We start from the raw sequence: 26,482 nt of genomic DNA on the forward strand, positions 1-26,482 counted from the left end.
GGTACTATGATCGAATTACGACCATAATGGAAACTGCCCATCATGGTTGTAACTCATAGCAGTTGTAAAATGGGTTGGTCACATGATTGACCCAATTTTATGTCTCTTTTGTAATGGTGATTAAATAATCACTATGGTTATTAGGTAAGTCCACGGTAATTAAGCCAAACAATTGTTTGCTATGGGTATAATTTTGCCAAAAACTAGAAGTACAAATATGGTCACATGATTATAGGACTAAAAATGGCTTGTATATGCAGGCCATTTGCCAAATGCCTGCAGTGCGGTCACATGACTGCATACAGGAACTGACATAAGTTTGAATCCGGGTCATAAATACCCCTCCACGATGGGCCATTGTAACTTTAAATGGTTGCTAAGCAACCAATCATAAGTCAAGAACTACCTGTAATTTTAGCACAGTGATTTATCTAGCTTTCTCATAACAATATTTTATCAGTCTGATTCTTGCATGAAAGGGCATTATGATCAAGAGTCTTGGACATGTCCCTCAAATTGTATTACTTAAGGCTCCTGTACAAAAGTTTATGTGCTTAACTATATGCCTGTACCCATGGGGTCCTTTTCTCCTTAGGACTTTCTGATGCGTTTTTCAAAATGCATCTGAAAAGCTGTTCTGGGTGATCTTTTTGAGGAATGTCAGGGACCAAACTGACAATAATCCAGATGTTCTTTCTTGTATATAGCTGTTTGCCAGTATGACAAAACTGTACTAATTCAGTCTAGTTTAGTAACCCCAACTGTCTAGTCCATGAGAAATTTGCATTGATTTTTAACTACAGTTTAAAAATTGCTGCAGTGTAACACACCTTGTTTTAAGGCTAAATAATTCTTCAGCACTTTGTACAATACGCATCCATTTTTCAAAAAAACCCACATAACATGTTAAACATTTCCCAGTTGACTCACCACTAATTATTCTCTTAATTCCAGGGTTATTTGTTCATCTCCGTACTTGTGAATTCAAACAGTGAGTTGATACGCCTGATAAACAATGCAATCAAGAACGATTTAGCTAGCCGGAACCCCACTTTTATGGGACTGGCTTTGCACTGCATTGCCAATGTGGGTAGCAGAGAGATGGCCGAAGCATTTGCTGGTGAAATTCCAAAAATACTGGTAGCTGGGTAAGTAACATGCACAGGCTGAGTATTAGTAGGCAATTGAGTTTATTCTGTTAGATGTAGCAAGTATCATATTTATATAAATCCTCTTTCTCTTCCTATTTGATGGTGTTTATGATTAGAAATCCATCTCTTTGATGTTGACATTGGAAAGAGAGAACACCTATTTGCTCCCAAAGGTTGTATTTGTGACCCCTCCATGTTTGCTTTATTATGAATAAGGGCCTCTTCTAGTGTTTGAGAGTGATTATGTTTTTAAGGGTTGCCTTAGTATTGGCTTTATTAGGTAATTAAAGTTTCCAACTCTGATCAATGTGAACTTGCTTAAGTGTTAGCTTAAAAGTAGCACCAATTTTATGTGAACGTCCATTCATATTTCTGTAATGTTTTTCAGAAGTTTATTTTCATTTGATATATTAATTAATCCAATTTATATGCCCACTTATCTCACCAAGGGCGAATCTTGAAAAATCTCTTGTAATATGTTTGCGTGTTATAGTGAACCTATGTTATATATGACAGAAAGGGACAGCCATGTAAAGAAATTCTAAAATTTGAAATGTTTTATTAACATTGGAATGTGCAGCCTTTTAGGGTAAAGAAAATTTCTCTGAGGCAAGTAACTTTATTTTATACCAAAAAGCTGATACGTTGAAGTAGTGTATGAATTGTAAAGTGATGTTTGTATTGGCAACATTCATTTCCCAATTGTGATAGTACATTTAGGAATTTTGCAGGTAATATATTTTTCTGATGCTAAAGATGCTTTGTTTTCATTCAAATTTAGATGGGTATGCCAGAAAATTAACTGTGCACCTATTAAATTACCCCACAGTCTTCTAGAAAATGCCTATAAAATTTGATGTAACTGGAAAAGTTATATGCTACTTCAGTAACAAATAGATAGGAAACCTAAAATTATCTCCCATCTCCTTTCCTCACTGTGATACAAAAGATTCCAGTTTATAGAATCAGTTGCTCACCAAGATGATGACTTTCCAATTACTTATATATAAGGAAAGTTTTCTTTCTATTATATAAATGGGTTGAACAAAATGGGTCCCAGGGAGTTTGGGGAGATCCTTTCAATTATTGACGGGATTGTGTTTGTTCTTGCAGAGACACCATGGATAGTGTAAAGCAAAGTGCAGCCCTGTGCTTGCTACGATTATACAGAACGTCTCCTGATCTGGTGCCAATGGGAGACTGGACATCAAGAGTTGTGCACCTTCTCAATGACCAACACCTGGTAAGCACAGCTGAATATGTTCTCTAGTTGAAGGTTTTCTCCAAATCATATCCAAAGTATGAGATGTTCCAAGCAAACAACATGGATTGCCCACGTCCTGCCCATACTTTTAAGAAGTTTTTACTTTTGCATTTTTGGCCCATAGAAACACTGGCTCTATTTAGTTCTGCCAAAATTGTGCAACAGAAACAATTTTTTAAATCCTATGAATCTACTCATTAACTGGGAATTAAGGAATACTCTCAGATTACAAGCTGCCCATTCATGGACAATGCAGGCCAATTCAAATTAGGCAGAAGCTCTGTCCCAGCTTCCCGTTTTATAATTAACAATAGTACCTCTGTTTTGTCTGAATTTCATTTCAGCTTCCTCTTCCTCATCCAGTCCATTATTGAACTTAGGTAAGGTTCAAAAGTATCAATACTTATTTGGAACTGGATGATAAAACACAATAGAGTGGTTTGTTATTGGTTTACTGATGATGCCCCACTTCAGAATTCCAGATGACTTAGATGTTTGACAGCATAAGGTATAAAAGGAAATCTAGAAGGTAAACAATGGTCCCTCAGCACCACCTTCTGGACATGGCATGAGAAGGTCTGGAATAACTTAAAACAGGTGCTCCTGATGCCAATCCACAGCCAGGAAGCATAACATGGGGAAGGAACAGGATCAAATATTGCTGGCAACTACGTAGATTTTGCTTTGTACTATCCCTTTTTCTTGATAAGCTAATTTTAAAAATCCATGTTAAATCTTTAATGAGCCTCAAATACCTTTGGAAAATATCTGATTGATGAATGTTGAGTTATGCTATGAAAAGTTCTTACTTGTTTATATTTCTTACAGTTGAGGGTTTAAAAATAATCACTTGAAGTAGAGAAAGAGAGTTACTTTTAGGTGGCCCTGTTGTTTAATTGAATTAATAGATTTACCACCTAAAGTCCCATGTGAGACATATGTGTCACATATGGGCAGCTATGAATCTGAGGATCTTGTTTTGACAGCCAAGCTTACAATCCTGTAACACCCATATCTATTTGCACTTGCCCAGATTGTGACAGTATTTTGAACATACCTTAACTGTGAAATCTATAAGTACCATCACAAAATGAAATTCTCTTTCACCAAGCTTATAAAATGGAATATGAAACTTGATTGTATTCTTTGCATGTAATAATAATATATTGTACATATGACAGATTTAAGCCTGTAGATTTTAAGGGAACTTATAAAATTGCTTTTTTCCCAGGGTGTGGTTACAGCTGCTACCAGTTTGATCACTACTCTGGCACAAAAGAATCCAGATGAATTTAAAACGTCAATATCTCTGGCTGTTTCCAGGCTTAGTAGGGTAAGTAGATTGTTGGCTAGACAGAGTGATAGAACAAAATAACTCTGGAATGTAGAAGAGGATAATTGATTAGGTTAATAAAAGTTCTTACCTGCAAAATGAAAGTACAATTGATGCTGAGGCCAATCTGACTATGTAAGTTAACTACAAACGCCATTGTTGGCTTACTTACAGTAACCATCTTAGCCTTTTTAATGGATTTTGGTAACTTATCTGTGAGTCTCAAATTTGTGGTGACAATATATTTTCAGCCCACTCATTCTTATTATTAGATTTTTTTGTTGGCTTTTATTTATTTTGTTCAACTCAAAATAGCAAATGTACGTAGCACTGCTGCCTCCTATTTTTTTCACTATAAAATGTACCTCTTAAATATAGGTATAAGCAATCCTAAGTATACCTATGGAAAGTCACTTAGTGTAGTGGTTAAGATATCAGGCTAGAAACTGAGTGACTATGAATGCTAGTCCTACCCTAGACTAGGACTTTAGCTAGTAAGTTTCGCTTAGCTCTAAGAAAGAAGCAAAGACAAGCCACTTCTGAAATTTCTCAAGAAATTTGCCAAGAATCAAGACTGAATCAAATGCATAAAAGTATATTTAAGCATTAATTATACATATCTTTTATTCAGATTATTCATCATTTGTATGGGCTTAACAACTGAGGTATTTAAAATAAAGCCATTAGCTTTTTAATTATAGAGTCTAAGAAGTTCATCTATTTTAGTAATTGGACAAAGAACCAATAATACAAGTTGAATAGCATCTGTAGATTCTATTGTATTGTGCTATTATATTTTTAACCTGTGTGAATAGTTCATTTGGGCAATGAACTATTAGTTCAGTGATGAGGAGTCTTTCCCTTCCTGCTTTGATTCATTAGTCCAGCCTCAGTTTTGACACAAGCAGTTGCTGTGTATCTCTCTTCCCTTAGCTGAAAAATTATTGGAGAGCAAAAATAGCCTAAAAACCAACAGATGGTGAGTTCTAGTCCTCCTTTAGACATGAAATTTGGCCGGATGACTTTGGGTCAGTCACTCCCTCACAACCCAAGCCAACTCACACTACCTAGAACTATACAAACTTGAGTTATACAAAATAAAGACAGCATTTTACAACAACAACATTAAGAATGAGAATATATCAAGAAACAATTATGCATTTGTTTGCATTTTCCAGTCTGTTATTCCCAAGAATTGTGTAAACTAGTAGCAACTTACGTTAAAACGGTACCTGTAGCTTATTTTTGCCTTTTGTTTGCGCTGAGAAATGCTTGAATGTTTATTAATTTCTGGCACACCTTCCACTTCATCAGTGCTCAAGCTTGTGTGTTTTATTTTCTTTAATTTTAATCCCTGTTTTCTTAGACTTCATTAAAATTCAGAATCTGCATTGTGCATTCCCTAGGATTAAAAAATGTCACCAGAAAGTAACAGAAAATTTATACTTTCAGATTGTGACGTCAGCATCTACTGATCTCCAGGATTATACGTACTACTTTGTTCCAGCTCCATGGTTGTCTGTGAAGCTTTTGAGATTGTTGCAGTGCTATCCTCCACCAGGTAAAGTAATGAAAAACTGTTATAGTTTCACGCTTCCTTTAATTAGCAAAAGCATTTGAAATGTATGTATGCGATCGTGGAGATTGCAATGCATCAGAAATTAGAACAGCTGTGTGCATGCTCACATATGCTCAAAATCTTCTTTTCCTCTTTGAATCCAAATTACTGTAGAGTGATGGAGGTTGTTGTTGTTTTAAATAAATACAACTGGCTGAACAAGCATACCTAGTTCTCAGTACTTGGAACGGTTCCACCACAAAACCGCGGTAGACTAAAGCGCGCTCGACGAAAGCGCGTACGTGACGTCATTACAGTGCGACGAAAACAGCACGCTGTGAGCGGTAAACTTAAAATTAATGCGAAAACCTTACCCTAACCCCCCCAAACCTAAACCTAACCCTAAACCTAACCCTTAACCTAACCCTAAACCTAACCCTTACCATTACGTGAATCGGCTTGCTTTAAAAGCGCTTTTTAAAGCGCCCTTTTTTCTCCGCGGTCATATTTGTCGCGCTGCTGATGACGTCACGTACGCACTTTAATCAGGCGCGCTTTAGTGGACCGCGGTTTTGACGGGTCACGCTTGGAACAAGTACAGTTTGGCTGAAGCAACATTACCTGGATCCAACGTCTTTAACGAATACTCTTTGGCTTTTTCCTTGGTTTACTGCCATCTGGCTATTTTAAACAAGTGATTTAAATGAAGGCATAGATGAAATTCTTACAGATTTATAGGAAACAAAAAGCCGAAAGAGATCCCTGTCCTCATAAAAGACAGAACAAAGATTAAAAGCAATTTCTGGGCCAAACCTTCAAGAGGCAATTCAGGCTCCATAAGTTCAGAAAATATTCGGCAAAGAAGTACAGATTGGAAGAGATCAGGCATGGTAGCAGCCACAGTGGTGCAGTGGTTAGAGTGCAGTACTGCAGATTACTTCAGCTGACTGCCAGTTGCAGTTCAACAGTTCAAATCTCACCGGCTCAAGGTTGACTCAGTCTTTCATCCTTCCGAGATGGGTAAAATGGGGACCCAGATTGTTGGGAGCAATATGCTGACTCTGTAGACCGCTTAGAGAGGGCTGTAAAAGCACTGTGAACTGGTATATAAGTCTAAGTGCTATTGCTTTTGCTGTATGTGGAAAAGACACTCTGGTTAATTTCAAGTGGTGCATGAGCTTGCCAACGTGATGTCACTATTAAAATGCAATAGTAATATATGTGATATCAAACACATATTTTCCAGAACTTGAAACAAAACCTACATCATATTCTACACTCTTCTGGTTGCTTCTGGAATATAGTTCTATAGTTCATCACTTTTAAAAATTTGTATACAAATTGGAGAAATGCAAAAGGAGAAAGGAATTTGTGGAACTGCCCAGTGAGAAGCTTTGGGGTATATTTGTCTTGGAGATCTTAAGATGAATGAAAGATGCAATTATAGTTTTCAGATAACTGAGGTTTGCCATTCAGAGGCAAAAACAAATGCACACAAGGACAATGTTAGGTCAAAAATGGCAGGAAAACAGATTTGAATTAAACTTCAGGCAAAAAATATATTCTTGTTAAGCCAGTATAAGTTTTCTTGAATAGTAACTGAATATTCTTGGAAATGCTAAGCGGAGACTAGATCACTGTATAAGTGCTATATTTGCTGTTCGTGTTGGAGGTCACTTCCAGATAACATCTGGAATAACATCTCCTGCAAGTATAACATTCCTGAGTCCCATATGTGCATCTTGCTCTTGTGGGGGGTCATAACTATTTCAATAATTTGAAAAGAAATGTCCTCCCATTGTGTCAAAACATTGGGTGGGAACTGTTTCCCTGCACTTAAATTCAGTTTGTCTTATTTGTCTCCAATATTGTCTAATAGTCTAACGCTAATTAGCTGTAATATAGACAGAAATGATGACTGTTGGATTATAGCTTATTAAGCAAGGATGGCTTTCTCAGCATTCCTGATCTTACTTACTCCTTATTTTCCTGATGCTAGTAAGCAGACTGGAGAGAATCTTTCTCTGCTATTTCCATTTTGACAAGTCTACCCAGCTCTGAGGAACATTGTGGTGCAGTACTGCCACAAACTTGAGCATTTCATGGAAGGTGCTGTTGTTTTTTCACTTAAAAATGTAACTTTCTGCATTTTTCCACACACTTAGGATTGGAATTATTTAATGCTGTGTATTGTATTGAAGCTAAGAGCTGCCTAGATCAGAAATCATTAGATACTCTATACTTGCAGGATATGTTATTCCATGTTATCTGGAAACAGCACCGGGTTTTTCAATGAGACATTTAAGGGTCATATAGTAATTGTATAATTTTACATTGTTCAGCAAATTTGCCTAATGAGTTTCTTTCTCCCAAAAGACCCTTCCGTTCGAGGACGTCTCACAGAATGTCTGGAAACTATTCTTAACAAAGCTCAAGAACCCCCTAAATCGAAGAAAGTGCAGCATTCAAATGCAAAGAATGCTGTATTGTTTGAGGCGATTAGTTTAATTATCCACCATGACAGGTAAGCTTTGGAGGAAAACTGTGTTGTGAAAACTGCCGTGGCCTTTTAAAACAGCCTTGAACTGTGTAATTGCATGTCACTTCAAAGACCTGTTCAGTGGCAATTTCCAACTCGAACCTTACCACATTGGAAAAATCAGGAGCTGTTCGAACAACAATTTAAGTGATTCAAAAGTTAAGCCAACAGAGATCACTCATGTTAGAAGACACTGTAAACTGCAATACGCCATGGGATCTGGTCTTTCTCCACTCTGTTGCTGGTACCTGGATTTGTATTTTGTCTTTCTTTAAAAACAAAAAAGGAAACAAACATGCAGGGTGTGGAGAGATTAGTTGAGTGTTTTACCTTTAAAATGAGCTCTCTGCATTCCTGAAGCATAGGGAAAAAGGAGTATATAGGAGTGGCTCTGTTTGCAACTGTTCCTGAACTAGCCGCCCAGAGTCCCAGTGGGAGTGGGCGGCATACAAATTCTATTAAACTCGAAACTCGAACTAAACTTTGTTTTCCTGGAAGACTTACTGGTTGCTTAATCGTGGAACCACATGCCAGCTAACATAAGTTATGGCTTCATATGGTTCCCTGCCTTAACCTCAGTGTGGATTTATTTCCTGGTTTACACATGATCCAAAACCGAAACACATTTCGTTTAGCATGTTGTGTGAATCAGGTGCAACCAATGTGGGGAGACAGGAACAAGATTTTAAGCACATATTTTTCCTATTGAAATTATATTCCATTTCAGAAGTCTACCTAAAAGGATGACTTGAAAATGAGTCTCAGTCACACATCTTCTCAAGTGACAGCACCATAGTGCATCTCAAATCTAGCTTTGCTGTGTGCCGTATAATGACCGTCTTCAATTCATATGCTTTCCCTTGAGAGGACATATATTTTTGAACCTGGCCAATCATTCTCGCTTTGCTTACATAGCATAGAAAAAAATGTAATCTTATGGGGAAAAAAACACAAGACTCCATTAAATTGTTTTTCTTGGATAAGATTGATTCAAACAATACAAGTAGCTCTTGGTCATAATTTTATGGTCCAAGGTTTTGTGTTTCTGTGGTTGCTAAGGAGAGACCATAGCTGATAAATATTTTTGTGTAGCTACAGGTTTTAACTTGCTTTTTGTTACTCTATAAATGTGCAAAATGGCGGATGAGCTTTTGTGCATGTGTAAAGTACTTTTTTAAAGGTCCTTGTATCCAAGTCTTGGTTTCCATAGTTGTAGGACGGCACTGAATCTTTATGAAGAACAAGGGCCATCCATACATACTTGCTTGGCAATTTTATGATATTATTTTGTCCTAATTCTTAAATTATGTGTGATGCTTCTCACTCATGGATAATAACCATGTGTTTGTAGTATTGTACGATCACATGGGAATGTCAGATGTGACTTCCTGAACCAAAGAATGATCAGTCTAGATGTAGGATAACATGTGGGATTCCTATGACAATTACTATGTTGATAAGCTCATCCAAAACATTTAATGTTGATGAAACAGTATGAAAAGTAAATATGCCAACAGAAACAAGGTAACATCTACATTTATTGGTGACTGGAAAACCCTTATGACATTTTACATAAAAATTTTTAAAAATGAACTTGTGATTTATGGTTTTGATCTTCAGACACGATAAAGTAGAGAAAGAAGTGAGTCATGATATAACTTGGTTTTATCAGAGAAGTTAAAATAAAATTGTACTCAATAACTGTTGTGAAGAATATCAGAAAATATTTCTTGATGCTTTTATATCTTCCTTGTTTTTTCTACTTTCTTCTATTTTCTTTTTTTACTATACTTTTAGCTTTTTCTATTTATTTCTTTTTCACGTTCTTTTTCTAATATAATTTGTAGTAGTTCTTATTCTTGATTGTGTGTGTGTATGTGTGTGTATATATGTGTGTGTGTGTGTGTATACTCTGTGTGTGTATGTATGTGTATATGTATATATGCCATCACTAGAACATCAGGATTATACATAATTGACTATATTATTCCAAAATGCATACTCCCAGCTCTTATGAAATGCTCTGTGAAAATGATACAGATAAAGTTTCCTGCTTTAAAATGAATTGTACTTCCTATTATTACTAACATTCAGAAAATATTAGCTGCACTTTTAATGCCAGTGAAGGTACCTTTTCCTTTTAATTCAAAACAATTTTATTGTATACATGATATACAATGACAATAAAGGCTATGCTATCTATCAATGCTCTCACTAATGCTCTCCAATATACTTGTGCTACTGACTCTTACAGTTTATTAACTTTTTACATCCTCTCTTCTGCCTAGTGAACCAAACCTGCTTGTTCGTGCCTGTAATCAGCTAGGCCAGTTTTTGCAACACCGGGAAACTAATCTTCGTTACTTAGCATTGGAAAGCATGTGCACACTTGCCAGCTCTGAATTTTCACATGAGGCTGTGAAAACACACATAGAAACAGTGATCAATGCATTGAAGGTAACATTTGGTTCTGTATATTTTCTACAACCCTGATTCTTCTGCTTGATTTTTATTTTATTTGTTTAAATCATTTATAGAGCTGCCTATCTTATCAGCTCTGGGCAACTCCCAATCAAAAGTTAGAACCGCATAAAAACAATAAAACTAACCACATTAAAAAGAACAAAAACCCAGCACCAAATCAAACAAGTGGTATGCATTTTATTGGTTTTTCTAGCACGTTTTCTCCAAGTTTTTATTAAACTATTGCAGGCTATGAAAATGTTTTTTCTTTGCAACCTCTTTAAAACATTTCATAACCCACAATAAGGTTCAAGTTTTTATCCAATTAGGCCATGCTTGAACTTTAGCTCCCATTCTGTTTTGCTGTATCAGAATTTAGCAAGTAGAACAATGCTGTGTTGGTAACCCTAAGAAGAGCCCTCTCTACCTATGAAGATGCAGAAAAGAGGGGGGAAAGTTAAATGAGTAACCGTGGAGGAAGGAAGAGAAGTGAAAGTTTATAATGTGGGAGTTCCCTCCTTTCCTAAATGTGTGACTCCTGCATGATTAAAGCTAGGGCTGAACTTAATCACAGATAGATAATAATTTAGGAAGAGGACATTCATTCCACAGGGAGTGAAATTGGGAGTAGTTTGTACGTTCCATTCTTTCATCTTCCCATTTTTCTGCTGTGCCTTGATTCCTGTTCCTTCCTTGCCCCTTCTCTCCATATTATTGGCCTTGCTATTCTGTTGTTTGAGGCAAAAAGAAATGAAAAGCTCCCGCCTACACCTTGTACAAATGGCCCACTTTGAATCTATCTTCAGAACTGAAGATGGAATATTGTCCTTTGCTGCACCTGGACATATCAGTTAGCTTGGAGGATGCTGAACAGGCAGTAAGATGTACAGCTTTCCTCTTCTTTGCTATTGCTACTGTCTAAGCAAGTACATTTTATAGAGCTGACCCTATTATTAGGTTGGTGCATCACATTTAATCCTCAATACTTTTTAATCCAGGGGTGTCAAACTCAATTTCATTGAGGGCCGCAGGGGGCCAGGGTGAGTGTAGCCAGGGTAGGCATGGCCTGCTTGACATTACTTGTGTTGGGGGCGCCTGTGGCCTGAGGGCCCTGCCAGTGAAAATGGGCTCCCAAACTCAGTTTTCAGATGCGACGGCTTCCTGCAACCCTCTGCCAGCGGAAATGGAGCTCGGGAGGGCCACGGGCCAGTCCTTTGCTGTTTCCAGGTCAGCCCTGTGGGCCAGATCTAAGCACCCAATGGGCTGGATGCGGCCTTGAGTTTGGCCCTGTTCTATTCAGTTCAAGAAAGATATTTGGATAAGGAAAGATGCTGGCCTTTATTCTTTATTTCATCCCTACTTTAAAGAGTTTCTGAGGACTCTGTGCAATGTACATATATTTTTAATTCATTGAATCATCTTCTACTTTATCTTAAAGTACCTGAATGCAACTTGAATTCTGCTAGCAATAAAACAGCTCTTTCAGACACTGTACATTAATAGTCATTTTATGCCAAATACTATTTAGACTTCTTGATTTCATGACAAAATTATTGATTCTGGTTCAGTTCTCGGTATCTCAATATTCTCAAAGTCTCATGGTATACAGACCTGTTTGAAAATTATTTTCATATCTTTCCCCTAATTTTTTATGTTATAATTATGATGCTACTTCTAGACCGAGAGAGATGTAAGTGTACGACAGAGAGCAGTGGATCTCCTGTATGCTATGTGTGACCGAAGCAATGCCCAACAAATTGTAGCCGAAATGCTGAATTATCTGGAAACGGCTGATTATTCTATTAGAGAAGAAATCGTAAGTTTTTAAAAATGTATCTCAGCTTTCATTGCATGCTGTGCATGTAACATGACTGGGGTTTATTTTGTTTTAACAATCTACATATCATAATTTCAATAGCAACTAAACTTATTTCAAAAAAATATAACAATGAAGTTAGAAATTATTTTGGGGCAGGAATTATTGTTGGAGTTTGAAATATGATGCTCTGACACTTACACTATTCAGAGGAATAACTAACATGTAGGCACATTAGTTAGGGAATGGTCATACATGGACTTTAGTGTTATAGCAAGAATTTCTCCCTATTAAATTCGGCATCATTTTTCTTCTGAACAAAAAACTTGGTGCTGGCATTGATCAGTTCATTAAATTGTGTATTCAAACTGCTCATTGTGAAAAAGTTTTTTTTTTCATTTGATTAGAGTATTTGTAGAACTATGCTATATCAGGCCTTTGTTATTAGTTCAAAGATAAATGTTAATTTGTGTTGTACTAAATGTAATGTACTAAATTTGTTTTTGTAATTGCTTAAATAAGAAGGTAACCCATATTCCTTTTCCTCCCTCCTTCCTTCCTTTGTTCCTTTCTTATTCCAGGTACTCAAAGTTGCAATTCTGGCTGAGAAATATGCAGTGGACTATACATGGTATGTGGATACCATACTGAATTTGATTCGAATTGCCGGGGACTACGTTAGTGAAGAAGTGTGGTACAGAGTAATTCAAATAGTAATTAACAGAGATGATGTGCAAGGATATGCTGCAAAGACAGTTTTTGAGGTAAGACTATTGTTCGGCGGTCTTTTCTACCTGTAACCCATTGTACTCTATAATAAAAAACAAACTAGTTGGGTAATTCATGAATAGAAGACAAGTTGTTATGAGGGGAAGTTATTTTAAATGGACTTTTTCTTTTTTACTTCTTGCATTTCTTCTTCCTTACATTGTTTTATCAGTTGATTTTTTTAAAAAATATATCTGGATCTAATACTTCTTCATAATTTTAATATTTTTAGTATCATGTTAATATGTACTTACAAAACATTAATAAGTAGCCTGTATAGTATTTTTGGATAAGAGCTTTCTAGAAAAATGAGAAATGGATTTGGTATCTGATGGTTTATTAGTTTAAAAAAATCTGCAGTGTGGTGACTTTTTTGAAAATGTATTGTGCTTTTATGAATGTGTAACTTTACAAAAGGAGAGGCAAGGTGATATTAGAAATTCCAGACACTTCCGTCATTTGAGGACATAGTATCCATATTGGCCTATTATAGTTTTAAAGGTCTAATTTGGCTTCAGCAACCTTAGAGAGAAGCTCTAGGATTCATTTATCCTGGGCTCCAGTATTAAAAACAAAATTCTTCTGGTTTGACAACTGGTCATACAGATCTCAGCTTCTCTATCCCAATCAAAAGCCAAATGGCACTTGTCAAGATCGGCTAGTAATGAAGAGTCATATACTTGGAACTCCGCCTTGACCTGAAAATGTATGGTAAAACCTTGCTTGGAGAGAGTTTTCATGAAAGTTATATGCTATTCTTAAGACAGTGAAGGTGTTCTTATTGCAGGTAACAAGTCATCTTTCATGTGTCTAAACCCCTAAGTAATGAATAATTTTTTCTATCAAAAGCTATGATATACAAAGGACCATTTTTTATTAGCAATGTGTGGGTCCAAGGTCATTGGAGGGAATAGTCAAACTCAAAAGCAGGCAGGAAACTCAATTTTCTATTTCTATCTTGTTTCTCCCCAACCCCCTTTTTCCTCCCAACTCAGTACATAGTTAGGGAAGGGACTGGACATAACCTCTAGCAGTTCAATTAATTGCTTGCACAGGTTTTTTTTTATTGTACTGTAATTGTCAAAGTGCAGAAAAGATGTATTTAAGAATGGAACTTATTTATTAAAAATAAACAACTCTCTACTAAAGATAAATGAGCATTATAAAGGTGTTTAACAAGTGAAGTTGGTCTCCTGTGAGTACCTTGTAAATTAGGTAATAAATTATTTTAAAAATGTTGATTGAAGAATAACTAATCAACATTTTAAAACTGTGTAATCAATTGGGGAAGGTGGAGTGTGTTTCCTTACTTTGAGTCTGTTTCCTTGAACAGACTTCTCTGGTTGATTATGGCCATAAACTTACCCTGTGGATTAACTGTAATTATTAGGTGTGGGGGTGTTTGTGGGTCTATTCCAAAGGCAGAATGTGGATCTAAGTATAAATAAGAATACCTCTACAGTTTTGGGGGAAAAAATCCTAACAGGGTTACCAGAAATAATTTTTCCTGATTGTATAACCTTTGTGTTCCTTATACATCTGGACCCTAAGAATAGGTTATGCATATAACAGAATCTCTCTCTCTCTCTCTCTCTCTCTCTCTCTCTCTCTCTCTCTCTCTCTCTCTATCTCTATCTCTACCTCTACCTCTACCTCTACCTCTACCTCTACCTCTACCTCTACATCTATCTATCTATCTATCTATCTATCTATCTATCTATCTATCTATCTATCTATATGTAACAACACAAATGTAACAATAACAAAGGCAATATTTAAAAAATGGCTTTCTGCCTGGATGATTCCTAGGGTGAGCCAAAAGACAGAAAAAGGGAAGCAGTATGCTCCCATATTGACACTGTGTGTATATGTGTGTGTATATATATGTGTGTGTGTGTGTGTGTGTGCACGTGCGCGCATACATACATACATACATACATACTCTGAATCGGTAATATTTTTATACTTCCCAAATGCCTTTTTCAACAGGCTCTCCAAGCACCAGCATGCCATGAAAACTTGGTCAAAGTGGGTGGTTACATTTTGGGAGAATTTGGAAACTTGATTGCTGGGGATCCAAGATCCAGGTAAAAACACTATAATATCATCAGTAGCACAATCACACTGAGAGCCAGCTCAGGCCTTATATGATTAAGTGTGGCTCTACTTATCCCAGTTCTTGTTCAATCCCCTAACCAGAATACCATTACTGACTTTTAAGCAGATAATTATTTCCGGCATGTAACCAGATCTTTTTATTATTTCTCCCTTTAAAGCGGAGGTAAGCAATGTATTTGGGATAATTAATTGCTTACCTATCATTTTTAGAGATTTGATTGCAGCATACTAGTATCTTTTTTTAAAAAAGAATATTTAAAAAATAAAATTACAGTTAAAAAAACAAATATGAGAATCAAGAGAAATGTCACAGATACACACAAATATAAGTTTGCCTGCCCCTGGTTTGAATATTAAAACAATATAAACCATTAGAACTGAATAGTAGTAGCATAAATTAGAAATTTAAAATGCCCAGCAGCAGAAATGTCCTATATTTCAAAACGCAATATCAGGATTTTCATGCTGAACTCCTTCCCCTCCCCCCCTAATCAAACAAATCATTGTGAATGGAGTGTTAGCGCTGACTCTGTTTTCTTTCTCTCACCAAGTCCTCTTATCCAGTTCAACCTGTTGCATTCAAAGTTCCATCTGTGCAGTGTCCCAACTAGAGCACTACTTCTGTCTACTTACATCAAGTTTGTAAATTTATTTCCTGAGATAAAAACTACCGTTCAAGACGTGTTACGCAGTGACAGCCAACTAAAGAATGCGGACGTTGAGCTACAGCAGAGAGCTGTTGAGTACTTGAGGCTCAGTACAATTGCTAGTACTGATATTTTGGTATGTATGTATGTGTGGTTACATATATTTATAGTTAGGAACCTTACCTCCAAAGAGACAGTTCTGTTTTTTTTAAATTTCTTAACAACTCAACTCTTAGTGATAACTTTGAAGGCAGTTGCATATTGTTCTGACCCCCTTCCGTCTGGTGAGTCACGCCGACCAAAGGTTACTGTTAGCCACGCTTTATTCACAGTAATTACTCACAGATATTGGCAGCAACCCAGACTCCCACAGATAAGAGATACACACAAGAGCTTCTCCAGATTAGTATAATGGTTGTGTCCTGCAAAAGGTCTTCTCCCAAAGTCTCTTCTTATATACACTCTTGGGAGGAGCCAAATCACAACCACCTGGGCCTGATTATCTTCTATGTCTCCATAATTGCTGCCTGCGCTTCTCCACCCTTCTCTGCCTGGCATCCAGGACCAACTCCCTTTGCTCCGCCCCACTGCTCCAGGGCCTGACGTCAGGGACAAACTCCCTTTGACTTTCACTGCTGCTCCATGCCTCAGGCGCCTCCTGGTGGCCAACCAGCCTCTCTGGTCCCTGCTCGGAGTCTGAACCCTGCCCAAGGTCCTCCACATCGTCCAGAGCCAACTCATAGGGTCGCTCGCTGTCGGAGTCTGTCGGCAGCTCCAACGGCTCCTGCTGGGCCACAACACATATCTGTCTTCAACAGATTGCAATGACGTCACCAAGGCTGAAGTTGGTGTGTGTGTGTGTGTAGATCTTAGGCCCTGATAATCCAAGAAAGATCCACCTGCACTTAGTGATTTGGAATCAATGAATGCTGTGCAGGTAGTCCTTGATTTACAGCCACAATTGAGCTAAGGGAGACATTTGTTCAGTGAGTTTTGCCCCATTTTATGACCTTTCTTGACACAGTTGTTGCGTGGTTAAATTAGTAACACGATCCTTAAGTGAATCTGGCTTCTCCCATTGACTTTGCTTGTCAGAAGGTCGCAAAAGGGGATCGCGTGACCACAAGTGTCATAAATAGAAGTCAGTTGCCAAGCATCTGAATTTTGATCCCATGAACATGGGGACGCTTCAATGGTCATAAGTGTGAAAAACAGTTGTAAGTCACATTTTTCAGTGCCATTGTAACTTTGAATGGTCACTGAGTGAACTGTTGTAAGTCGAGGACTGCCTGTAGTGCTGCACTGGCCAGCTAGTTAAAAGCCACAGCAGCAGCCTACTGTTCCTAAGCCAATGAGACACTGCTTTGTAGGTGCTCAGACAGTGCTGACACGAAGCACGTACTTTTATGAAATAGTGCCCTTAAGGGCAGGGCTAATTCCTTCAGTCACCTGCTGCTTACCACCTGAGCCACAGTGGCACAGTAGTTAAGAGTGCAGTACTGTAGTCTACTTCTGCTGACTGCTGACTGGCTGCAATTTGGCAGTTGAAATCTCACCAGGCTCAAGGTTAACTCAAGCTTAGGTGGGTAAAATGAGGACCCAGATTGTTTGGGGGGGGGGGTCAATATGCTGGCTCTATAAACCCCTTAGAGAGGGCCGTAAAGCACTGTAAAGCAGTATATAAGTCTAAGTGCTGTAGCTATTGCTTACACCTTTTCCCTTTATTTTTTAGCAGATTTTTTATTATTTTTTCCTTCTATAACACCTTACAGTCATTATATCAGCATTGTTATGTCATCATACCTGTACATGTATATAATATTTCGCTTCTATATTTACACACCTTTATACACAGTTCTATATCTATTTATATATATTGTTTTTCGGCTTAATTAATTTTATTCTTGTTTTGCAGCCATTTGTACCAATTGTTCCAAATTTCATAATATTCCGACTCTTCTTTATCTTTTAATTTCAGTGTTAATTTATCCATCTCTAACTTGTTCAGCAGAGGAAAGGGGACAGTGGTAAGGTAGAGAAAGTGGAGGTAGTGAAGAAACAGGTGCTGTGGATGGTGATATTCCCACTGCTTAAAATCAAGTCTAAGGGACTGAACCCACAACTCCTTTAAATGCTATGGGAGCACTGAGTAGTGATTTGCTTATTTAGCCAAAGTAAGGGCAACCTTTACCTTCTTTCTCCCTTCATAATTTTTGGGGAGACCGCTGCAGGGGTACACACCTCCACACATTTTCTTGTTGACGATTTGTAATTGGTCCCACTTATAGTGGTGCCCACTTTCAGCAGCATTTCCAGCCAGTTTCTACCTTGTCTCTACTGGTTCCTTTTGAACTATCTGTCCATGCCTATTTTCTTTGCAGAGCTCCATTGCCAAAGGAACTCCAAAGTGGAGACTGACATTCTGGCTTCCACATTTGACAGGCATGGTCTCTGTGCTTGGCATGAAAAGAACCTTTCAGGAAATCACTAAGGAGGGGAGAATTAATGAACTTCTCCACTCTCTCCCAAGGGCAACCCAGAGGGCAAAAAACAGTTAATATGGTCAGCATTCAGGTGGCCTTCAGGACTTTAAAAAAGAGAGAGAAAGATCCATTCCTGATTTAGACAAAGCTGTTGTTATATTTATTTTATTTATTTGTCAAACATGTATGAGATAACAGGTATAAGTATAAACATGGACATGAACACAGAAAAATGGGTATGAATGAAAAGAAACATTAGGACATGGATGGCAGGCATGCTGGTGTGCTTATGCATGACCCCTACAGACTTCTTAGGAAAGGGGTGAGGTCCACGCTAGACAGTTTAAGGTTAAAGTTATGGGGATTTGAAGATATAAGACACAGTCGGGTAGTGCATTCCAGGCATTGACCACTCTGTTGTTGTCATATTTTCTGCAATTGAGTTTGGAGCAGTTTACCTTGAGTTTGTATATATTGTTTGCCTGTGTATTATTGCGGTTGAAGCTGAAGTAGTCATTGACAGGTAAGACGTAACAGATAATTTTGTGTACTATGCTTAGGTCAGATATTAATCAACGTAGTTCTAGGTTGTCCAAGCCCAAAACTTCAACCCTAGTGACATAAGGTATTCTGTTGAGTGGAGGACTCTTCTCGTGAAATATCTCTGGACTCGCTCAATTATATTAATGTCTGACATACAGTGTGGATTCCAGGCAGACGAGCTGTATTAGAGAATTGGTCTAGCAAAGGTTTTGTATGCTCTAGTTTGCAGTACAATGTTACCGGAGAAGAAGCTTTGCAAAATTGTTTAAGATTGTTAAGAGGTCAAAACATTTTTCTTAAAAGTTTCCAAAATGTGGCTCTGTTTCTTTCTAAGGCAACAGTGCTAGAAGAAATGCCTCCATTTCCAGAAAGGGAATCTTCCATTCTAACCAAGCTGAAAAAGAAAAAGGGTCCCAATACAGTTACTGATTTGGAAGAAACCAAAAAGGAAAGAAGCTCGGATATCAATGGTAGCACTGAAGCCACCCTTGTAAACGCAAGCACAGCGGTAGGTTTATAGTGCATGTTTTTGCTGTTTCAGAGGGGGGGATATCCCTCGTGTTTTATTACTGCAATCTTATTTTAACATTTTTATAACTATTTTCTGAGTGATAATTTATAGCTCCTGCTCTCGGCAAGAAAGCATCTTTCATTTGTTTCTATCACAGATAAGTCATGTTTTGCTTAATAAATATAAATATTTCTGGAGCAGGACTTTGTATATGCAAAGTCACACACTCAGTTAATATTGATCACTAGATTCACAAATAGAAGAATACATAAAGACAACTCAAGAATGTCTTACGAGTGAATGCAGAATTACAATTTACAGAATTACAGAATTACAATTTTTTTCCATATTTCCTGTACTTTCCTGTACTTTTCCATATTTCCTGTACTTTCCTGTACCTCGGTTCACCCATATAACACCTATCCTCCGCGAGCTGCACTGGCTACCTGTTGATCTCCGTGTGCGCTTCAAGGTGCTTCTTACTACCTACAAAGCCCTTCATGGTAGTGGATCTGCGTACTTGGGAGACCGCCTCCTGCCAATCACCTCCTCTCGACCCATAAGATCTCACAGATTAGGCCTCCTCCGAGTGCCATCTGCCAGCCAGTGGCGGCTGGCAACTACGCGGAGGAGAGCCTTTTCAGCAGCAGCTCCGACCTTCTGGAACGATCTCCCCGTGGAGATTCGTACCCTCACCACCCTTCAGACCTTCCGCACAGCCCTCAAGATCTGGCTATCCCGCCAGGCCTGGGGGTAAAGACCATAGTCCGCCCCCACCCGAATGTTGTATGAATGTTGCTTGATTTTAATTATACATTGTGTTTTTATGTTATTGTATGTCTTCCCCTCCCATACAAGTTGTTAGCAGCCCTGAGTCCCCTCAGGGAAAAGGGCGGCCTATAAATAAACTCAACTACAACTACTACAACAACTTTTATCCACTACTATTCTCAGACTGACACCTGAATTGATAGGTTTCATTCCATAACAGGGTTTGCATTCATTTTGTGTGTAATGGGCTGTGCACATAGGTTTTTTCCTTTACATTCCCACCATCAGGAGCTCTGAATCTGTTGCTCAAGTTGAACACCAACAGAACTCAATAAGTCCTGCTTGATCAGATTCTGCAGCTGGAGAGCTACTCATGTTCAGGTGTCCCCAAAGAGAAGCTCACCTTGGACCCTTCCAGTGAAATCCGTATGGTCTAAATATGGGAGGCCAAAATAGAACATGTGGGAATAGAAATTGGGAATCCTGCCTATATCTTTCCCACGTAGCGTCTGTTCCATTTTCAGAGAAATATAGACGAGATCATCAGTTTTATTATGACCATACACATTGGAGGCAAACTAGTTTCTTCTGTTTACTTTAATCTCTTCCTCTCCCTCCCTCTCCTCCTCTCCCCCGTATGTGTGTTTGTGTGTGTATACATGTACTAAGTTAAGGATTTTTTTAAAAAAAACTTTAGTGCCATATTTATTTTAAAGTCAACATGGAAAAGCAGTGCTTTTGGCAACTTTAAAATGTGTGGATCTCAATCCCCAGATCTGTCCATCCAGGAAGTTGAAATTTCTTAGTTGAAGGCCATGTATCTTAAAGTTGCCAAGTCTGAAAAAGATTGTGGTGTAACACCTGATCTTTCATAAACAGAATGAGGGGGGAAAAAGAAGGTATCTCGGCTCTGTACTTTTTTTCAGCATTTAAAACGCCTGTTTTTTGTTTTTTTGCAGTCTACTCCATCTCCTTCAGCAGACCTGTTAGGTCTTGGTGCAGCTGCTGTCACAAATTCTGTTCCTGCAACATCAAGTGGGAGCTTGTTAGTGGATGTGTTTTCAGACAATTCTGCAAATCCTGCATCACTTGCTCCTGGTTCAGAAGACAACTTTGCAAGGCATGTGATAAATCAGTGCTTCCATTTCTTCTCTTCTTATTCCTCCCAGGATTTACCCAGTCTAGTTCTTTTCCTATTTCCATGAGGTTACAAAACTGTTTGTCACTTTAAGAGTCATTGATTTGTTTTTCCAAAAATAGGATTGGCTAATTTCTATATCTTCCAGATGACAGGCTGGATTATTGCTATAGAGAAAGGACCAGCTCTAAACTTGGCAGTTGGTATAGAACTCCCGATTAAGGCAAATGTTCATTCAGTCCTATATACCATGAATGTACATGTTTCCATATATATGATTAGCAAGGTTAAATGTTTTAATCAGATTACGTACCCTGCTCAGAATAATTTTTCTATAATTGGAAAACATTTTCCCCTCTAGGGTAAAAATTCAGTCTGTAATATATCTAGAGTTTTATGTCTTCTGTTATTTCTGTTACATCTCTATCTGTATTTCCTCTCCAGGATAGACAGGAAGAATGTATATAATTGTTTAAATATAGTTTCACGAATGCAGCTATTTTTTTTTATTTACTTCTAGGTTTGTTTGCAAAAACAATGGGGTCCTGTTTGAGAATCAGTTACTACAGATTGGTCTGAAATCTGAATTTCGTCAGAACTTGGGTGAGTTGATAGGTTATCATGAGCTGAAATTGTGATCGATGTTTTTAAAAAGTTTGAAATGTAGTTTTCAGTTTAAAGATAATTTCTTTGTTTCCTAAAGAGTGCCCCATAAACAAGGTTTCCCTCAGAAAGTGAAGATTTTCAGAGAGGCCAGTTGTATTCTATCACTTGATGAGTAGAAAGCTTCTGTAGCTAAGAGCTACATACAGGAGGTCCTCAGTTAACAACAGTAATTTCTGTCGCTAAGCAATGTCATAAAGCACAATGTTGTATGACCCCATAACTTAGCAATAGTAATTCCATTGCTGTTGTTAAGCAAGGTTGTTGCGGATTGTTAAGCAAGGACCTCACAGGACCGCGACATAAGAAAAAGTGGCAATTCAGAAGTGTTTGCTTTTATGCTGTTGAAATGGCATCCTAGCCAAGCAGACTGGTGGGCAAGAAATAAGGGTGGGTGGATCAGTGCTACAGAGTACGAGCACGTGCTGTGGGTCCAAGATCCCCTGAAGGAAAAGCAGCTGGCGCAACTTTCAGGAGTGACTTGTGACCTTCTGCCAGTTTCCTCATTGACTTTGCTTGTAAGAAGCCAGCAGGGAAAGAGGTAAATGGTAATCCTGTGATTGCAAGATGTTGCAATCATCTTATTGGCAAGTCAGTTGCCAATGGCCCAAATTGCAGTGACTATGGGGATGCTGCACCTGCCATAGCTTTGAGGACTGGTGGTAAGACCCTGTTCTTCAACACCAATTTTAATTTCAAACAGTCACTTAATGAATGGATGTAATCTGAGGGTTACATATATTTTAAAACTATGTTTCATGTTTCCCAAATATCCATCCAGCACATAGCATTTGTTTTGAAAACACAAATAACCATTCAGTTTCTGCTCAAAAATTCCCTTCACAATTTCACACGGCATTTTGAAAACATGCTAAATACATTTTTGTGAATATTTTTAAAAAGTTCTCCATGGACTTTATTGCTAATGGGGATCATATGATTTAAAATATTTTCTTCTTTCTTCTAGGTCGTATGTTCATATTTTATGGCAATAAAACTTCCACGCCATTTTTAAATTTTGTTCCAACATTAATCTGTTCAGATGATCTTCAGTCAAATATCCTTTGTCACTTATATAAATGAGCTATATTATATTCTAGACTACAAGAATACGATTATGTGTTACACTATCATACATTCTTTGTTAGTTTAGTACAACGCTCTCGATGCTTTGTTTGCCAGTCATGGCTTTAAAAAAGCACAAAAATGCACAAAAAGAAAAACTTTCAAATTAGCAATATAAGAAACCGTAATAAATAGTCTTGCGATTGTGCTTGTGTAAAAGAAAATCAGTACAGTTTTTATTTAGCAGAGAGCATGATGCAAAGAGAAATTCAGCTGCTTAAATCTCAACAGGTAGGATGTGTGATGTTTTCTTCCATTAAGGAAAGAGAGAGTGAAGATGAGGCTCTGAACTGCACAGTCAGAAAAGAAAGGGAGTTGAAATGAAAGAAAGTAAATTGTGGAAGTATCGAGAATATCAACCTAACTAATAAGAGAGATATGCAAAACATGTCTTTTAGACAAAGAAAGCAGATATAAATGCAGGAGCCGTGGTGGCGCAGAGGTTAGAGTGCAGTACTGCAGTCTACTTCTGCTGATCACTGGCTGCCAGCAGTTTGAATCTTACCAGGCTCAAGGTTGACTCAGCCTTCCATCCTTCCAAAGTCGGTAAAATTAGGACCCAGATTGTTGGGAGAAATATGCTGACTCTGTAAACTGCTTAGAGAGGGCTGTGAAAGAACTGTGAAGCAGCATATAAATCTTATTGTTATTGCTATCCCTTTCCCAACGATCTGTATACATATTGGTCAATAGTCTACAAGCAGAAAGCTCTTGGTTGCATTCTGAACTGTGTTTCTAAGTTAAAAATCACAGAATAAGAGTGAGATGACAAAAAATAATTGTACTTGGAAAGTAGATAGACCTCTTATCTCTTACATAATTAATCTTATGCAAACGTATATCAAAAAATTAGAATATTGTGCAAAAGTTTATTTATTTCAGTAATGCAACAAAAGGTGAAACTAATATATGAGATAGACTCATTACATGCAAAGCAAGATAGTTTAAGCCGTGATTTTTCATAATTGTAATGATTACGGCTTACAGCTCATGAAAACCCCAAATCCACAATCTCAGAAAATTAGAATATTACATGCAATCAATAAAACAAGGATTGTACATAGAACAATATCGGACCTCTGAAAAATATAAGCATGCATATGTACTCAGTACATATGGGCCCCTTTTGCAGCAATTATTGCCTCAGTGCGGCATGGCATGGAAGCTATCAGCCTGTGGCACTGCTTAGGTGTTATGGAAGACCAGGATGCTTCAATAGTGGCCTTTAGCTTTTCTGCATTGTTCGGTCTCGTGTCTCTCATCTTTCTCTTGGCAATGCCCCATAGATTCTCTATGGGGTTCAGGTCAGGCAGGTTTGCTGGCCAATCAAGCACAGTAACCCCACGGTCATTGAACCAGGTTTTGGTGCTTTTGGCAGTGTGGTCACCTGCCAAGTCCTGCTGGAAAATGAAGTCAGCATCCCCATAAAGCTCGTCTGCGGAAGGAAGCATGAAGTGCTCCAAAATCTCCTGGTAGACGGCTGCGTTGACCCTGGACTTAATGAAGCAAAGTGGACCAACACCAGCAGATGGTATGGCTCCCCAAATCAACACAGACTGGGAACTTCACACTGGACTTCAAACATCTTGCAGTGTGTGCCTCTCCATTCTTTCTCCATACTCTGGGTCCTTGGTTTCCAAATGAGATGCAAAAGTTGCTCTCATCAGAAAAGAGGACTTTGGACCACTGAGCAACAGATCAGGTCTGTTTTTCTTTAGCCCAGGTAAGACGCTTCTGACGTTTGTCGTTCAGGAGCGGCTTGACAAGAGGAATACGACATTTGAAGCCCATTTCCAGGATCTGTCTGTGTGTGGTGACTCTTGAATCACTGACTCCAGCCTCAGTCCACTCCTTGTGAAAGTCCCCAACACTTTTGAATGGCCTTTTCCTGACAATCCTCTCCAGGTGCGGTCATCCCTGCTGCTTGTGCACCTTTTTCTTCCACATTTTTCCCTTCCACATAACTTTCTATTAATGTGCTTTGATTCAGCACTTTGGGAACATCCAACTTCTTTTGCAATTATCTTTTGAGGCTTTCCCTCCTTATGGAGGGTGTCAATGATGGTTTTCTGCACAACTGTCAGGTCAGCAGTCTTTCCCATGATTGTGATTCCTACTGAACCAGACTGAGAGACCATTTAAAGGCTCATGTATGGCTTTGCAAGTGTTATGGCTTAATTAGTTGATTAGAGTGGGACACTTTAAACCTAGAATATTGCACCTTTTCACAATATTCTAATTTTCTGAGATTGTGGATTTGGGGTTTTCATGAGCTGTAAGCCATAATCATTACAATTATGACAAATCACGGCTTGAACTATCTTGCTTTGCATGTAATGAGTCTATCTCATATATTAGTTTCACCTTTTAAGTTGCATTACTGAAATAAATGAACTTTTGAACGATATTCTAATTTTTTGAGTTTCACCTGTACTTTTTAAATTAATTTTTATTCATTCCTAGTGATTTAATGGACAAATATCCACTAACTTGACCTGTCTATAGCAATAATTTTAAGTCTTCTAGCAACATCCTAGCAACCTATTTAATCTCAAACATACACTTAATCTATTTATTTCCCTTCTACCTATGTTAACCTTGTCAAACCTTTATGACCTGATTCAATCTTTACAAGGTTCAGCAAAAGAATAACAGCAGAAAACAAATCTGTTTCCTTAACTTATCACGTCTGAATCTGCAGACTAAACCTGTTGACCTCACTGTGGAAGGGGGTGCTCAAGTTCAACAGATTGTAAATATTGAGTGTATATCAGATTTCATGGAAGCGCCAGCCTTAAACATTCAATTCAGGTATAGTTGTTTAACTTTGAACTTTATTTTTCATTTAAGTGCACTTCTAGAGGAATATCTGCAGTAATCCATTTCCATGAACATAAAAAGTGTATTTTGTGACCTTAAAGATTAGCTTATTGATGATGGCATAAACTTTTGTGGCCTTCAGATATAAAGCATAATCCTGGGTGGGTGGGTGTATTTGTGTGTGTTTGTTTTGTGAGGGGGGGTTGAGCAAAGAGTTGAAAAAAAGAAATGGAAGAGGAACAAAAAGGAGTAAGCTAACTATTAGTAGCAGCTCTTCACAAAACGTGATGGTTCTGCCACAAGAATTATTTGAAGGGATTAATATTGTTATCATTTATTTCTGCTTCATATATGGGCCAATTAAACATTTTGATGAATTTTAGTTGAACTATTTCATGAAGAAATAGTCTTGAGATTATTTTGCATGGAAATAGTCTTGGGGACAGGTCCAACTCCTGTGAAGTGTTCTCCATACCCCCCTCATGAGTATTATTTATCACATTGCCATTCGTAAAATAAGTAGGCATCACTATCTACATCTCTGCTTTTCATTTCCATCTTAATTTACTGAGTCACCTATGCCCTTCTACCATAGGAATATTCACTTTGAATTTTCCTTCATCTGCTGGAGCATATCCTATAAAACCTTCTCCCATCAGGCAACACTTTGGAAGCATAGAATCTGATTGCTTAGCCTGGTCATTTAGACAGGGCCTGCTAAGAGTCCCCACTCCTTGCAAGGTTCATGGGTATGGGCAGGATGGCAATCAT

At 38.0% G+C, this 26,482-nt stretch overlaps 1 protein-coding gene across 1 annotated transcript in view; it reads left to right on the plus strand.

Moving 5' to 3' along the window:
- AP2A2 (adaptor related protein complex 2 subunit alpha 2) overlaps positions 1-26,482 on the plus strand; it is a 60,574-nt gene that overhangs the window by 27,112 nt on the left and 6,980 nt on the right. The window contains exons 4-18 of the mRNA XM_032221544.1: positions 955-1,148; positions 2,265-2,394; positions 3,647-3,748; positions 5,201-5,309; positions 7,683-7,830; positions 10,134-10,302; positions 11,987-12,124; positions 12,706-12,888; positions 14,882-14,979; positions 15,562-15,793; positions 19,018-19,191; positions 20,925-21,085; positions 21,624-21,706; positions 22,734-22,823; positions 25,579-25,702. Coding sequence (XP_032077435.1) covers positions 955-1,148; positions 2,265-2,394; positions 3,647-3,748; positions 5,201-5,309; positions 7,683-7,830; positions 10,134-10,302; positions 11,987-12,124; positions 12,706-12,888; positions 14,882-14,979; positions 15,562-15,793; positions 19,018-19,191; positions 20,925-21,085; positions 21,624-21,706; positions 22,734-22,823; positions 25,579-25,702 — 2,135 coding nt within the window. The remainder of the gene's footprint in view (positions 1-954; positions 1,149-2,264; positions 2,395-3,646; positions 3,749-5,200; positions 5,310-7,682; positions 7,831-10,133; positions 10,303-11,986; positions 12,125-12,705; positions 12,889-14,881; positions 14,980-15,561; positions 15,794-19,017; positions 19,192-20,924; positions 21,086-21,623; positions 21,707-22,733; positions 22,824-25,578; positions 25,703-26,482) is intronic.

Source organism: Thamnophis elegans, chromosome 1 (genome assembly GCF_009769535.1).
Source record: "Thamnophis elegans isolate rThaEle1 chromosome 1, rThaEle1.pri, whole genome shotgun sequence".
NCBI classification, from domain to species: Eukaryota; Metazoa; Chordata; class Lepidosauria; order Squamata; family Colubridae; genus Thamnophis; species Thamnophis elegans.